At 37.9% G+C, this 13,459-nt stretch overlaps 1 protein-coding gene across 1 annotated transcript; it reads right to left on the bottom strand.

Moving 5' to 3' along the window:
- Positions 1–753: 753 nt before the first annotated feature.
- knl1 (kinetochore scaffold 1) lies at positions 754–13,446 on the bottom strand. Its single transcript, XM_085432268.1, has 32 exons — positions 13,389–13,446; positions 12,595–12,629; positions 12,429–12,465; positions 12,290–12,349; positions 12,101–12,183; positions 11,967–12,022; positions 11,858–11,882; positions 11,708–11,748; positions 11,566–11,618; positions 10,778–11,444; positions 10,413–10,465; positions 9,826–10,213; positions 9,375–9,412; positions 8,650–9,241; positions 8,440–8,492; positions 5,788–8,136; positions 5,586–5,700; positions 5,405–5,463; positions 5,214–5,312; positions 5,004–5,119; positions 4,330–4,420; positions 4,000–4,116; positions 3,788–3,875; positions 3,416–3,478; positions 3,281–3,320; positions 3,054–3,158; positions 2,862–2,962; positions 2,595–2,654; positions 2,329–2,438; positions 1,885–2,006; positions 1,632–1,757; positions 754–1,447 (listed from the first exon to the last, which is right to left on the bottom strand). Exons 2-32 carry the CDS (start codon positions 12,621–12,623, stop codon positions 1,351–1,353), a joined length of 6,033 nt encoding a protein of 2,010 aa, XP_085288394.1. The 5' UTR covers positions 12,624–12,629; positions 13,389–13,446; the 3' UTR covers positions 754–1,350.
- Positions 13,447–13,459: the final 13 nt, after the last annotated feature.

The following is a 13,459-nucleotide window of genomic DNA, read 5'->3' as shown; positions in this document are numbered from 1 at the left end:
CCAATAAAAACCCTGAAAACCATACATTTCACACCTGAGCCTCAACTCTCGCGGCCCGGTACCAAACGACTCACGGACCGGTACCGGTCCGAGGCCTGGGGGTTGGGGACCGCTGCCTTAAAGTATAGGGACACAGTATATAATATAGGTCCATAACCTGCATACTCTATCTACCTACAAACTACATATAACATCTTAAAGGTTTCTTTTATTTCAGGATAAACACTATCATTTGAAATGTGGGACAAAACTTTCTAAATATCTTGATTTTTTTTACTGAACAAAGGCAACAGCTACCAGAGCACCATATATTTCAGACCCATAGTGACCTCCGAAGTCTAACCAAAGTACAGCAGTTGCAGAGGAAGATGCATTTTGATGCCTTATTTGTAGAGCTTTCTTTAGCACATTTAAGCTTGCAGTTCAGCTGTTTTGCAAAAGTCAGTTTTTACCCTATGTCCTTTGCAATGCTTGAGAAATATGTTTAAGAATTAGAAATACTGACCATTTCAAAGACTTATTGAATCATTTGAGGTCATGGAAATTTTAAATTAAGCTTAATGAAGATGGATTATTCTCAGTGGTGTCTACTCACCTGCAATCTAATTTCACATTTTAATTTGTATTATTGATCATAGCACGTGTCACATGTTTCAGCCAATTTAACAGACACCCTGTTTTATTCTTTACTGTGATCCATTTTCAAACAAAGAAAATTGGGTGAAAATGTGGCACAAAATACTCACACAGCCATTATAATGCAAAGCATGTTTATTTTACAGTTACTGCTGTCTAATAAAAAGGCCTGGAAAGAGAGTATGTGCTTATAATCATTTCAGTATAAACAAAATGAAGCGATACTGATATTTACATGTGGGAGGTTCAGCAAAAACTTCCAACAGGTGATGGGTAATGTCCACCATCTAGAGGCAACTCTGGGAACTGCACCACACCAATAATAGGGTTTTATGCTTTAAACTACAGTGACCATAATCGTGCAGTCAGTAATGCTGGGTTGTTGTTGTTTTTTTGTTTTTTTTAAAGAGTTGGGATTTCAATGTTTGCAAATCCTTTTGCCTCCCAACATAGCTTTCATTTGAGCCAATTCATCTTTTTATTTTTTTGCCCATATTGGGACATTAAAGTCTGCAGAAACAGAACAGATTTGTACAGTGAGAACTGTTTGTGTGTACAGCAAAAAGCAAAACAGCACATCTTTCAAACACCAGAAGAAACAGACTTTGATTTGTAAAAGAATTTAAGTTTTTAGTTTTTCCCCTCTATACTGTACAACAGAGTTTAATTACAAACAACTAGAATCAAAATGTGATCCTGGACTCATTCCTGGTCTCAACATAATAACACTTCATGAATCTCTCTGACAGTCTTTGTCAGCAGGTTCTTGGCGGGAGTGAACGAAGCCACAATGTCTTCAATCTGTTGAATCCTAGCAATACACAAAAATGTAAAAATTTAATGTTATACTTGAAGATAATATATTATTCCTTTGACACGGTTACCTTCAATAGTAATATGCTCCGTAAAACAACGTAATTTCTGTCAGTATTCATTAAATAAACAATAGGTTTTTTAAATCTAAATTTCTTGATTTATATTAAAATTTTACTTACGTTGTGCTTCCAATTAAGTTTTTAAAGCTCTCTACTTGCAGGACACAGAAGTGGTTGATGAGAGAGATGCCAAAGACTACCTCAAATTTGGAAAATTTCTTCAGAGTGCTGAAGACAATGCGCACTCTGGAAGAATAATTGAATGTTATACACCTCAGTATTGCAAAATGCAAAACTGCATGCAGATGTGAATGATTTTTTTGGATCAAAAAGTGGAATATTTGTTATTTCTGTGAAGCACTGTAGTTCTTACTTGGTGTCCATGCAGCTGATGTCGAGTATATCCAGCCGTAGCCCTCCCCACAGTTTCAGGAGACGCAGTTCCTCTCCCAGAAGACGACAGCGACTCACCACCAGGCTGACATCATGGAGCAGCTGGGAACAACAGCAGGCAAAATACGTTACCACAGACTGTATAAACAATAAACATACATCTTCTGGGTCTCATCACTTAAGCTAAAACAGAGTAATTTAAACTGGCATTTGTTTTAATGGCCACCAGGGGGCGATCACTGCAGATGCAACAAAAGTATGCGAGAAACAGCCCACAGGCCTGATCTAATTAAACACAGGCACTTTTCTCTAGTGCTTTATCACACGCATTCACATTGGGAGCAACTCGGGGTTAAGTATCTGACCTATTTTACATGAGCCTGTTTCTGTCCTTTGTATGCATCTGGTGTTTATTTACACTTACCTTTGGTACTTGTCTTCTTGTTGGGTATTTCTTTACCCAGCAACTTTCACCTTCAATGTACTCGGAGACCAATTTGTGAACAAGGCGTGCATGGCACTGCGACTTCTCATCTGGTAGGAAACATAATTGCTTTCAGTACATATTCTTCATAGTAAGTGCAATTAAAGGTAGCCAAAGGCCATTAATTTAGCATGGCAGGTAGGATGAAAAGAATAACCATCTAATAACCATCCATCACAGAATGCTTCTTGTACTTATTTTCTTACCATCGAGTTCCAGTTTAAAAGTGATGTGTGTTATTTTCTGCTCAGTGTCGGCATCATTACCTTCAAAAGCAGAAAAACAAAGTTATTAGAGTGTGCCTTAAAAAAAAAAAAAACCCCAAACCAACAGAATTAAGCAAAATCTAAATTTTAATATTGTTCAAGGTTTGCGCAAACACTACTGACTGAGGTGCAACCATGAGTACAAGATATTCACAACTGTTAGAAACTGCTTTAAACTGTATGAGAAAACATGAAAAAAAGAAATACCATTGGCCTTTTCAAACACCAGCTGCAGATGCATGGTCTCATGGAGGAAAGTGAAGACTCTGCAGTTGTCCCTCATTTCTCTGAGCTTCCATTCATTCATCCTGATGTAAACAATGTACAAAACCAGTTTTGCGTTATCATATTTGTTTACAGGACTGGTCTAAAGCTGTAAAAAATGTTCCTGGTACTGACATATTCAGAAGGCCCATATGAATCTCCAGGTTCCTCGTTTCAGCTCGAAGCCTTTTGACTTTACTTGAATTCTGCTTCTTCTGCATCTCTAGTTCAGGTATTTGTCTTTAGCAGGAACAAAGAAAACAAAGAAGAAATAAACGAGACCGCTCAAAACTGGTAATTCTCAACATTCACTGCATAATTCAACGAAGAAGAAGAAAAAAGGATAGTTAATTTTAACCGACCTCTCATTATCAGCCGTCGTCTCAGTGACTCTCTTCATTTCTGTTAAACAAAATGAACCAGTAAAGGCACTTAGGACTTATTCAATTAAACTGACGTAAAATAAAAAACAAATAGATGAAACTGTATTAAGTTACCTTCCTGCAGCGACTTCAGACTTGGTTTGTCTTCAAACCCTTTTTCTTCAACTGCAGCAAATTCTAAATGAAGGAGAATATGTTAGGCTAGAGCAACACATCCAACCTACTTGTGCCCCCAGAGAAAGGTTTGCTAACAGGTCATCATCTTCCATCAAAACTACTGACAACTTTGGAAATGTGCCAGCAACAAAAGCAATCACATAGAGATTTGCGGTGCAGCACCATCTTTGCGATCGATTTCATCTAGCAACAGCCAAACGATAGAGAAATACATATGTTAGTGACTGAAACATTAGTTAATATCTACAAAACGAGCAAACTCTGTGGTATATCACAAACAGGAAAGTCATGTTTTCAAAGTAGCTATACCTGTTTCTAATTCACAAATACAGTCATCCAGAGTTTTTATCATCTCATCTGCTTCCTGAATTCTTCCTCTTAACTTCTGCTGCTCCTCCTGGAAACAAAACCAAAACAAAAAACAAACCCCAAAACAAAACAATGTCAATTTCATTTTGCATTCAAAGAAGTCCCCAATTTTGCATTTTAGTGTTTTTTTCTAAATGTGTGGAAGTTCTTACCAGATTCGCCTGCAAAAGATTTGAGTACAGAACCTCCTTCAGTTCATGTGACTGAACTTTGCTTGTTTTTCTGAAGAAGTTATTTCTCTCCTTTAGTTTAGCACCGAAAGATTTCAGCTGTTGATTCAAACAAACGCCGCATTGGGTGAATTGTGGGAACAGATGCCAAATTCATGTCACACACAAGCGCACAGCAAAGGCCAATAGCTAAATAAAGTTAAATAAAATGCATTGCAATTAAAAAAATATACACTGTAAATTACTTAATGTTCATCCTGCCCAAATAAATGTAAACATATCACATAAAAAAAAAACAACTTTGACTAATACCTCTTTATCTGAAGCATATCTCATGTCCTCCCACAAAGATCTATTGACAGTATTAAGAGGTTTGTTTAGATCCTGCATTCGCACCTTCAGCCTAGAAAGAACAAAACAGACATGTTTTTAAACTTCAATTGTAACGTATGAGATTAAACATAAAAAGAATTGTACAATTTCTAATGAGTTATAATTGTGTTTGTAAGCTACACCCAGTTTTTCCTTGTGATTTTGTCAGTTTACAGCGATACAGCGCAATTCATCTAAACCAGTGGTCCCCAACCCCCGGGCCACGGACCGGTACCAGTCCGTGAGTCGTTTAGTACCGGGCTGTGAGTGTTGAGACTCAGGTGTGAATTTTATGGTTTTCAGGGTTTTTAACGTTAATTTTTAAATTGTTTTTATGGTTACACTCAGTTTCTCTGGGTCTTACCCCGTGTGTTATGAATAAATTTTCTTTTTTTGGTACCGGTACTGGTTTTATTTTGTTGTATTTATCCAGGACACCTTAAAGGCCGGTCCGTGAAAATATTGTCAAACATGGTGCAAAAAAGGTTGGGGACCGCTGATCTAAACCACAAGTTTAGATGAATAAATGTATTTAACTACTTAATGTTTTCAGCATATTTCTGTAGGTTTAATCATGTGTACAGTATATGTTATAAAACTTGAAGTGCACATACCCTTCAACCTTTTCGTTGAGGTTAAAGACATCCATCTCATAAACCATCTGTTTAGGACGACTGATATGTTGGTCTTTCAGTAAATCCATTGGTGAGGCCTCTGTGTCTGACAAAAACTGAAAAAACAACAAAAAGAAGTCACTATAACATAATATTTTTTTTGTGTATATATAATGGGGAAGTAATTTTTAACACAGAAGATTGACCTACTCTGCCAGGAAGGACACTCTCCCGAGGATTATGGATGACAAAGTCAATGCCGAAGAGTTTAAAGAACTCCAAGACCGTTATGGTGCCATCTTTGAGTTTCTGTAATCAAGGCATCGAATGCAGTCAAATATGAGGCAAGTGCACATTTTCAGATTTCAAATAAATCAATTTTTAAAAATAAAACTTCTTACCATCTGCACATCAACAGCACTGTCTTCAAGCTGAGATTCAAACAAGCTGTGTTTAAAAGCTAAAAAACAAAACCAAAAGAAAACAAAGATATTTAATAATAATAGTGTAAAAGGAAACATTATTTCAATCAGGAATACAAGATCTTAATGATGCCCATCAACGTCAAAGATAAGAACTTACTTGACTCAGATGCAGTTTCACATTTGATGCTGGCTGTGTGATTGCTGGAGGAATCTATTGTCTGTGTAGTCGTACGAGCTGTAGTAATATTACTGTCACACTCTATGACCTCTGACTGCAATGCACAAGAAGAAACAAAACACATGGGATAAAAGAAACCATATTAAAGGTAAATTACGTAAAACAGAGAAAGCTGACCTACCACTTCAACAGTCACACAGGATGTTTTCATTCTCTTTTGATCCTCCACATTAGTTTTATCTTCTGGCAGAAGTCTCTTTTGTCCATGAACAGGGCTAATGACATCTTCTTCAAACACAGTGTTCTCTAAAGGCTCGACCATGTTGAACTCTTGACTTTTCTGAGGACTCCTAGTGTCCAGTGCTTCTGACATATCTTCATAACTACCCAGCTCTTCATCATAAATATCACTAACATCATCATCAAAGTTGTTCAGCTCCTTGGCAACGTTGACGGTGATCGTCTTTGTATGGTCTCCTGAAGATTTCACTCTCTTTGACTCATCAGGTTTGCATTTTTGGGGCAGTTTCGGCTTAAAGCCTCCCAGTGAGATTCTTGACATAAGCTGTTTGGTCTTTGAGCTGAAAGGAGTTGTAGTAATAGCATCACTGGGATGCTCTGCTTCTATAAAACACTGAGCTCGTGCATTGTCTTCAGTGTTTACCAATTCCATTTCAGCTTCTGGTTCTGCCATAGTGACAGGTAACGTTTTATCTTTTGAGTTTTTCCCCAGGTCTTGTTCCAAATGATGCAAAGGTGCAGTGCAGTTATCAGTTACGACTGCACTGGGAGCTGCACTTATCATGTGACTCAAACGCCTTACTTTTGACTGAATATCAGCTAAACTGATTCGTCTAGACTTTCGTGAGCACAATGCATCCACATCCTTTCCAGGAACCTTGGGTGAACTTTCCATATCCTGTGATATCAGACAAGCTGTAGTTCTTGGTTCAGGTTCTTCTGTGTTCTCCCTTTCATTTGAGTTAAGAGAATCTGGCACATTCATAATTTCCTGGTCATCAGGATTGGATAACCCCAAATCACCACTCCTCTGTGATGCAATCCCAGTTTGCCGCAAATGGTCTGAATTGGGATCTTGTGTGGAGGACAGGCGCTGAAGGGGGTCATCTGTGCACGTCTGACCCAAAATGCATCCTGTTTGAGCTTCAGTCATATCCATGCTCAAATTGATTTCTGTACAGTCCATCATGGTTGTACTTACTGGCTTCTTTATGAAAGATGAAACCAAACCTGGAGCTTCACTTTCAGTATTCATAGCAGGTTTCTGTGTTTTAAGCTGTATCAGTATGTCCCTTGGGTCAGTAGCTTTTTGAGGGGATGGTATATCATTGTCCTGTGATTTAATATCAGTCCATGGGTCACTTGTGTTTGACAAGTTTTTAAATTCTTGATATAAATCATGTGCTGATGAAGATATGTTTCCACGCAGACCACAGGCTTCACTATTTGATTTCTCTACTTTAAAAGAAAAACCCTGGATTTCCTGGATGGGCAGAACCTTTTGCAATGGTAGAACCAGGTATGGTGCAGAAACACTTGGAATACTTTCAGTGAGGCACTCTGTCATATCCATTGCTCCATCATTTGCATTGAACCTCCCCGTTTTTTCTTCGGAGGTAGGTGGAAAATCCACATTTTGATGTAACTTCTTGTCAAAATCAGTGGCAATCTTTACAGTGTGACTTCGTGTCATATCCATCGCTGCATCATCTGTACTGAACCTCACAGTTTTTTCTACATTGAGAGGTAAACTGTGATCTGACAGCAACTTTACATCGGTGGCAATGTTCACCGTGTGACTTTGTGTCACCTCCATGGCAGCATCATCTGTACCAAACCTCACAGTTTTTTCTCCAAGAGGAGGTAAAAGGTCTGAATTGTGATCTGACTGCAGGTTAAGGTTGGTGGCAATGTTCACCGTGTGACTTCGTGTCACATCCATGGCAGCATCATCTGTACCGAACCTCACAGTTTTTTCTCCAAGAGGAGGTAAAAGGTCTGAATTGTGATCTGACTGCAGGTTTAGGTTGGTGGCAATGTTCACCGTGTGACTTCGTGTCACATCCATGGCAGCATCATCTGTACCGAACCTCACAGTTTTTTCTCCAAGAGGAGGTAAAAGGTCTGAATTGTGATCTGACTGCAGGTTTAGGTTGGTGGCAATGTTCACCGTGTGACTTCGTGTCACCTCCATGGCAGCATCATCTGTACCAAACCTCACAGTTTTTTCTCCAAGAGGAGGTAAAAGGTCTGAATTGTGATCTGACTGCAGGTTTAGGTTGGTGGCAATGTTCACCGTGTGACTTCGTGTCACCTCCATGGCAGCATCATGTATACTGAACCTCACTGTCTTTTCTCCATTAGCAGGTAAGAGGCCTGTGTCTTGGTGAGACTGCAGTTCTAAATCACTGACAATGTTCATTGTGAGACTTTGTGTAACTTCCATAAGGGCATCATTAACAGGAACCACTGTCTTCTCTTTGCAGTCATTGTCCACATCAAGCTTAACCTGAGAAAGACAGTATAGCAGAGCACATGTGTTCATGAAGATATGTTTCCACACAGACCAGAGGCCTCACTATTTGATTGACTTTTTATGACATCTCAGGTTTGTAGTAAAATTAAAATGTCTTACTGAAACCATATAAACTTGATAAAAATAAAACAAATGCCTTTAATGTAAAGCAAATATTGACCAAAATGACCCTGTCTCTTTAAATTTATTTGATCCTTTGTTAAAACAAAGGCATTATTTGGTGCAGATACCTGAATAAAACTAACCACAAAAAGATCAAGACATGTTTATGCTCACCTGCTGTCTTTGCACCTTTGTGTTTCCAGAGGTCTTCAGGAAGTTTTCTTTACCTTAAGGTGGACATGGTAAAACTGAGTGAGAAACAGCTACCTGACCATAACTTCAATATATAATAATTATTAAAACTTAACTGAGGCACTCTGTACATTTTCTATGTAAAAAAAACAAAACAAACAAAAAAGCCCAATAACTTTGCCGTTTTCATACCTTTACAGCTTGATAATCCAGTTGCTTTACTGTTCTGCCAGTCAGCTTTTCTGACATTACCACTTTGGGCGTGTATGCTTTGCGTGGGAAAATGATCCTGAAGACGGGCATCTGTAGCTGTGCCTGCATCCCCTTCCAAAATGTAGCCAGTTTGAGCTTCAGTCATGTCCATGCTTATGTCTGCTTTGGGACATACTGCATTTCCATTAGAATTCATTTTAGTAATCATAGGATTAATGCTGGAGGAAGCTGTAAGGTTTTTTGACCCTGGATCCAAACTATGTGCTGACAAAGATGTGTTCCTAGGCAGATCACATATTTGACGGTCTTGTTTCTTCTCAGAATTTACTGAATTGGATGCTGAATTACTGGCAGTGTTGGTAGTGAGGCCATAATTCTTATCCATAATACCGTCATCTGGAGTGAATCTTAAAGTTTTCTCTTTAGCAGGTAAAAAGTCAAAATTTTGGTCAGACTGTACTTGCAACTGGTGGATATTTACAGTGTGACTTCGTGTCACATCCATACAGGCATCATCTGCAGAAAATCTCACTGTTTTCTCGCTGTAGTTGTTCTCAATGTCAGGTTTGTTCTGTGGATGGGAAAGGAAATACTTTGAGTATACAGCAAAATATCAACCTTGATTTGGCAATATGTTCTATCTTCCAGACCAGCTAGATCAAGTATTGTGTTGAAAAATAAAAGGGGAAAATATTTAATCTCACCTGATTTTTTAGTGCCTTTGAAGATGAAGCTTCAATGCCTAAATGTGGAAATGGGTCATAAATAAATAGATTAGCTAAAGAAACCAGAACACTGCAAAACTAGTGAAATCATTAATTAACTGGTTGAAAATAAATAAATAAATAAATAAATGAATAAATAAAGGAGAATCTGTTTTGGAAAATAAATTTCAGGAAATTAAATACAAAAGCATTCACATGACCTGAAACGAAGATTTAAAGTTTCTGTCATTTCCTTTTTTTATTCTTAAGCTCTGGTAGAGTAACTTTGTATGGATTACAGTTCAGTTTTGCTTTTCCCCCCTCTCTTACAATAGGTCTTGGTTCAGCAATTAAATTCATCTACTGTCTGAAATTGTGTTTAAGCTCCTCCTCACTTTAGATTACCCTTTTCCCCCCTCTCAGAAACAACAGGGTTCGAACAGCACCTTACCTTTATGGTTAGATGATTTGAGTGCTTCACTTATCCGCTGTCCTGAAGTACCATCTGCTTTCTTGAGACAGTGGGTGTACATGTCTTGTGGTGGAAAAAGAAACTGAAAAGGATCGTCCTGCACACCTTCCAAAACGTGGCCAGTTTGAGCTTCTGTCATATCCATGCTTAGTTCAGGACAGATGATAACGGCTTTAAAAGGCTCTCTAACATTTTGAGTGGTATTTAGTGGCAAGTTTTCTTTATCAATATCTGCTGATTTTTCCTCTGGAACCAAGGGACCACAGGCGATGTTTACTGTGTGACACCCAGTCATGTCCATAAACTCGTCATCTGCAGCAAACACTACTGTCTTCTCTCTGTATTTGTTTTTCGCATCAGAGCTCACCTGAAGAACAGAACACAAACAATTACTACATGCCAACCAAAACTTTACTTTGAAATAACAATTATTAGCATTCAAAGACAACATTTTAAATCTATACTATGTTACGAGCAACTAAAGACAAAACCTCCCATGCATGACTTGCTTATATGTTCTATTTCATCTAAAAGCAAAGTTTAAAAAAAAGAAATGCCAAACTTACCTTATGTCTTTGATGAGGAGCAGGTACGAGAGGATTTATCAAGGACACTTTATCTGATAATTAAAAGTGAAATGAAATTAAGGCCATTTGAAATTCCATTCAATTAGCATTAAAACTGATGAAGCATAAAATTCATACAATGCATACAGGGATAATTTCCTTGCTCTAGTATTAGACTTTCATAAAGTTGTGAGCCTAGACGACAAGATATTTATGAAAAATGGTCTACACTAAAGGAACCGTGGCAGAACACAAATTTGTCGTCTCTGCTTGGCATCCCATATTTTCTTCTTATCACTTATAAGCTGATGTATAAATGCTGAAGAGTTGTCCTTTAATTTGAGTGACAGACATAAATGTGATACCTTTTGGGTTGGTTAATCCTGATGCTTTACTGCTCTGCTGCCGTTTCATCTGTGAGTGGGTGTACATGTCTTGAGTAGGAAAAAGACACTGGAAAGGATTATCGTCATCATCACAGACTCCCAGGATGCGACCTGTCTGGGCTTCAGTCATATCCATGCTCACATCATCTTCTGGACAGAGTGCACTCCTGTAGGAGGATTCTCCAGTTTTCCTGGTGTTATGTGGTGTCTTCTCCATCACAGCAGAAACGGACACTGGAACTTGATTTTCTTTATCCAAATTAGGCCTTTGTGTTTTAATCTGGACCAGGGAGCCTTTTGTTTCTTCAGAGGATGCTTCAGCAGGAAGAGTCATCGTTATGTTTACAGCATTAGTGCTCTGGCCACTTGGTTTAGACAGACTTGCAAGGAAGTTTTCAAATCCAGGATCCAAACATGACAATGATGTGCTTACATCGACATTTCTGCCTGTGGATAGTGGTGGGACTGTGGCTTTATCATTTATCAAGCGATTTTCTCCAAGAACTGGGAAAATGTCATACTTGTGAAGGGGTATATCTTCAGGTATGTCTGCAGCAATATTTATAGTGTGGCTTTGGGTCATGTCCATGGCTGCATCTTCTGTGGAAAACATCATTGTTTTTTCCCCAAAGTCATCTCCAGTGGCCTAATAAAGGTAAACAACCTTTGGTCAGTTAATGGGAACAACAAATGTTAAGTTAAAATACTTCTGCTATTATTAAGCATTATAATAATGTAATAAATGCAAATATCGACTTCAAATTTACCTTATCCTTTTGTTGGGAAACATGTAGAGGAGCATTCAAAAGAGTTTCCATACCTACATTTGGAGACCTGAATTTAGTAACAGCAATCTCTATAACTATCTAACAGATAATGTGGACAGTACATTGAAAACAATGATCCTACCAATTATTTCACTCCCATCTTCAGTGACTCCCTCTTGCACCCTTGTACAAAAAAATCCAAAGCATTTATGTGAGAGATTTATTTGACTCTTTGTGATAAGACTTGAAATTCACATGACAGGCTGGACCTTAATAGCTCATTTCACCTTACCTGTTTTGTGTGGTTGTTGCTCCTGCTGTAGAATAACATACAATATAATTATAAAAATTACAAAAAGTTTTAAAAATTACATTCTTATACATAATACTACATTACATACTTGCTGTTATTATTTCTTGCAAAGGGCTTCGGACAGGGGAGGCATTTTTGACATCCCTATAAAGAGAGAAGCGCTGATTAGGTCAACTTGTGGTTAGGTACTTTTTGTAAAAGGAGCATTTCTTCGTGTCTCACTTAGAAAACAGAAGGACGTCATTAGCAGGGGCAAAACTGACTCGTCTTGAATTCCTCTTTTCCACTGGTTTGACACGTTCCACCTAAGAGGAAAAAGGCTAAATTATATCACCACTTTTTAATTTTTAAACCTTAAGGGTGTCTACTGCCACAGGCAGTTGGAAATCTTATATCAGACTCTCTGTTTACCACATTTTCTTGCTGATCTTGGTCAGGGAACCTGGCTGATTTCCGTGGTGCTTTTAAAATCTGAAAATTACAAGGTGCAAACAGTTTAGTTCATTTGTACAGAAATAAATAAAATCACACCTCTGATTAAGATACTTACCGAGGAAAGGCGGCGCCTTGAAAATCCACTGCCTTCACTGTAACACAAAGCATGAACAATAAAACTATTACATAAATATCACAATACATTTGTTAACATAAGGTGTAAAGTAGGAATGCCTCGATATCAATGTCCTTTTTATTTAATACAGTAATTTCGCACTCACTTATTTTTTGGAGGATCCAGAGGCTCCATCGTCAACTGTACGAATATAAAATAATGCTTTATATAGAAATCATTGTTTCTGCAGTGTCTTCCTGAAACCCAAAATGTTGCTTAAGAAGCATTTTTAATTTGTCCTGGGTATTTGGGATTAGCAGACATGATAAGTGTAAAAATGAAGCATTATCTTTGGACACAAAAACAATTGTTTCTAAAGTAGTGGCAATGGTTTTATTTGACAATAATTACAATAAATTCACCACTGTTTAACAAAGTTTAAAAGACTTTATTAAGCAGAATGAAATGCTGGGGTAAGACCTTATGAGCTGTACATGAACAAATGCCAACAAACAGTTATTGCTGCTAAGGTGGTTCTGGAAGCTCCTGAATCTCGGTGTGTAGTTGCACAGAGTCCTGTGCAAACTTTCTTTTTCACATGACCGTAAGTTACAACCTTGATTTTAAAAAAATTTGAAAACTTAAAGTTACTACGCCACACCTGTCAGGTGTGCAAAAGTAACGCCACTGTTCTCCAGCAGCCATGAAATGGGAAACCACCACTACACTGTCATTCAATTTACCAAGACCTTATGAACAAATGCAGCTCGATAAATACTGCTAACGTAACTTATTTGAAATAATAAACAAAGCTAGGCAGCGTTCTGCATTTCCCCTTGTAAAAATCATATTTTAAATAGACAAACCGATAACCACTAACTCTGACGTTACTATTAGCTTCCCATTCACGTAATCAAACAAGAAAACAACCGAACACCAAAGAAGCATTACGGCGCTTACCTTGCTATTGTTGATTGTGATGTTGCGGCGTTCTAAGACAAATACGTTTTTTATTATTACTTCTTAACTAA

The sequence above is a fragment of the Copadichromis virginalis genome, linkage group LG15 (genome assembly GCF_057382275.1).
Source record: "Copadichromis virginalis isolate Kocher_CV1m ecotype Utaka linkage group LG15, C_Virginalis_male_GT1.1, whole genome shotgun sequence".
Lineage (NCBI taxonomy): Eukaryota > Metazoa > Chordata > Actinopteri > Cichliformes > Cichlidae > Copadichromis > Copadichromis virginalis.
Note: the sequence above shows the minus strand (reverse complement) of the source record. Positions and strands in the feature narration are given on the sequence as shown.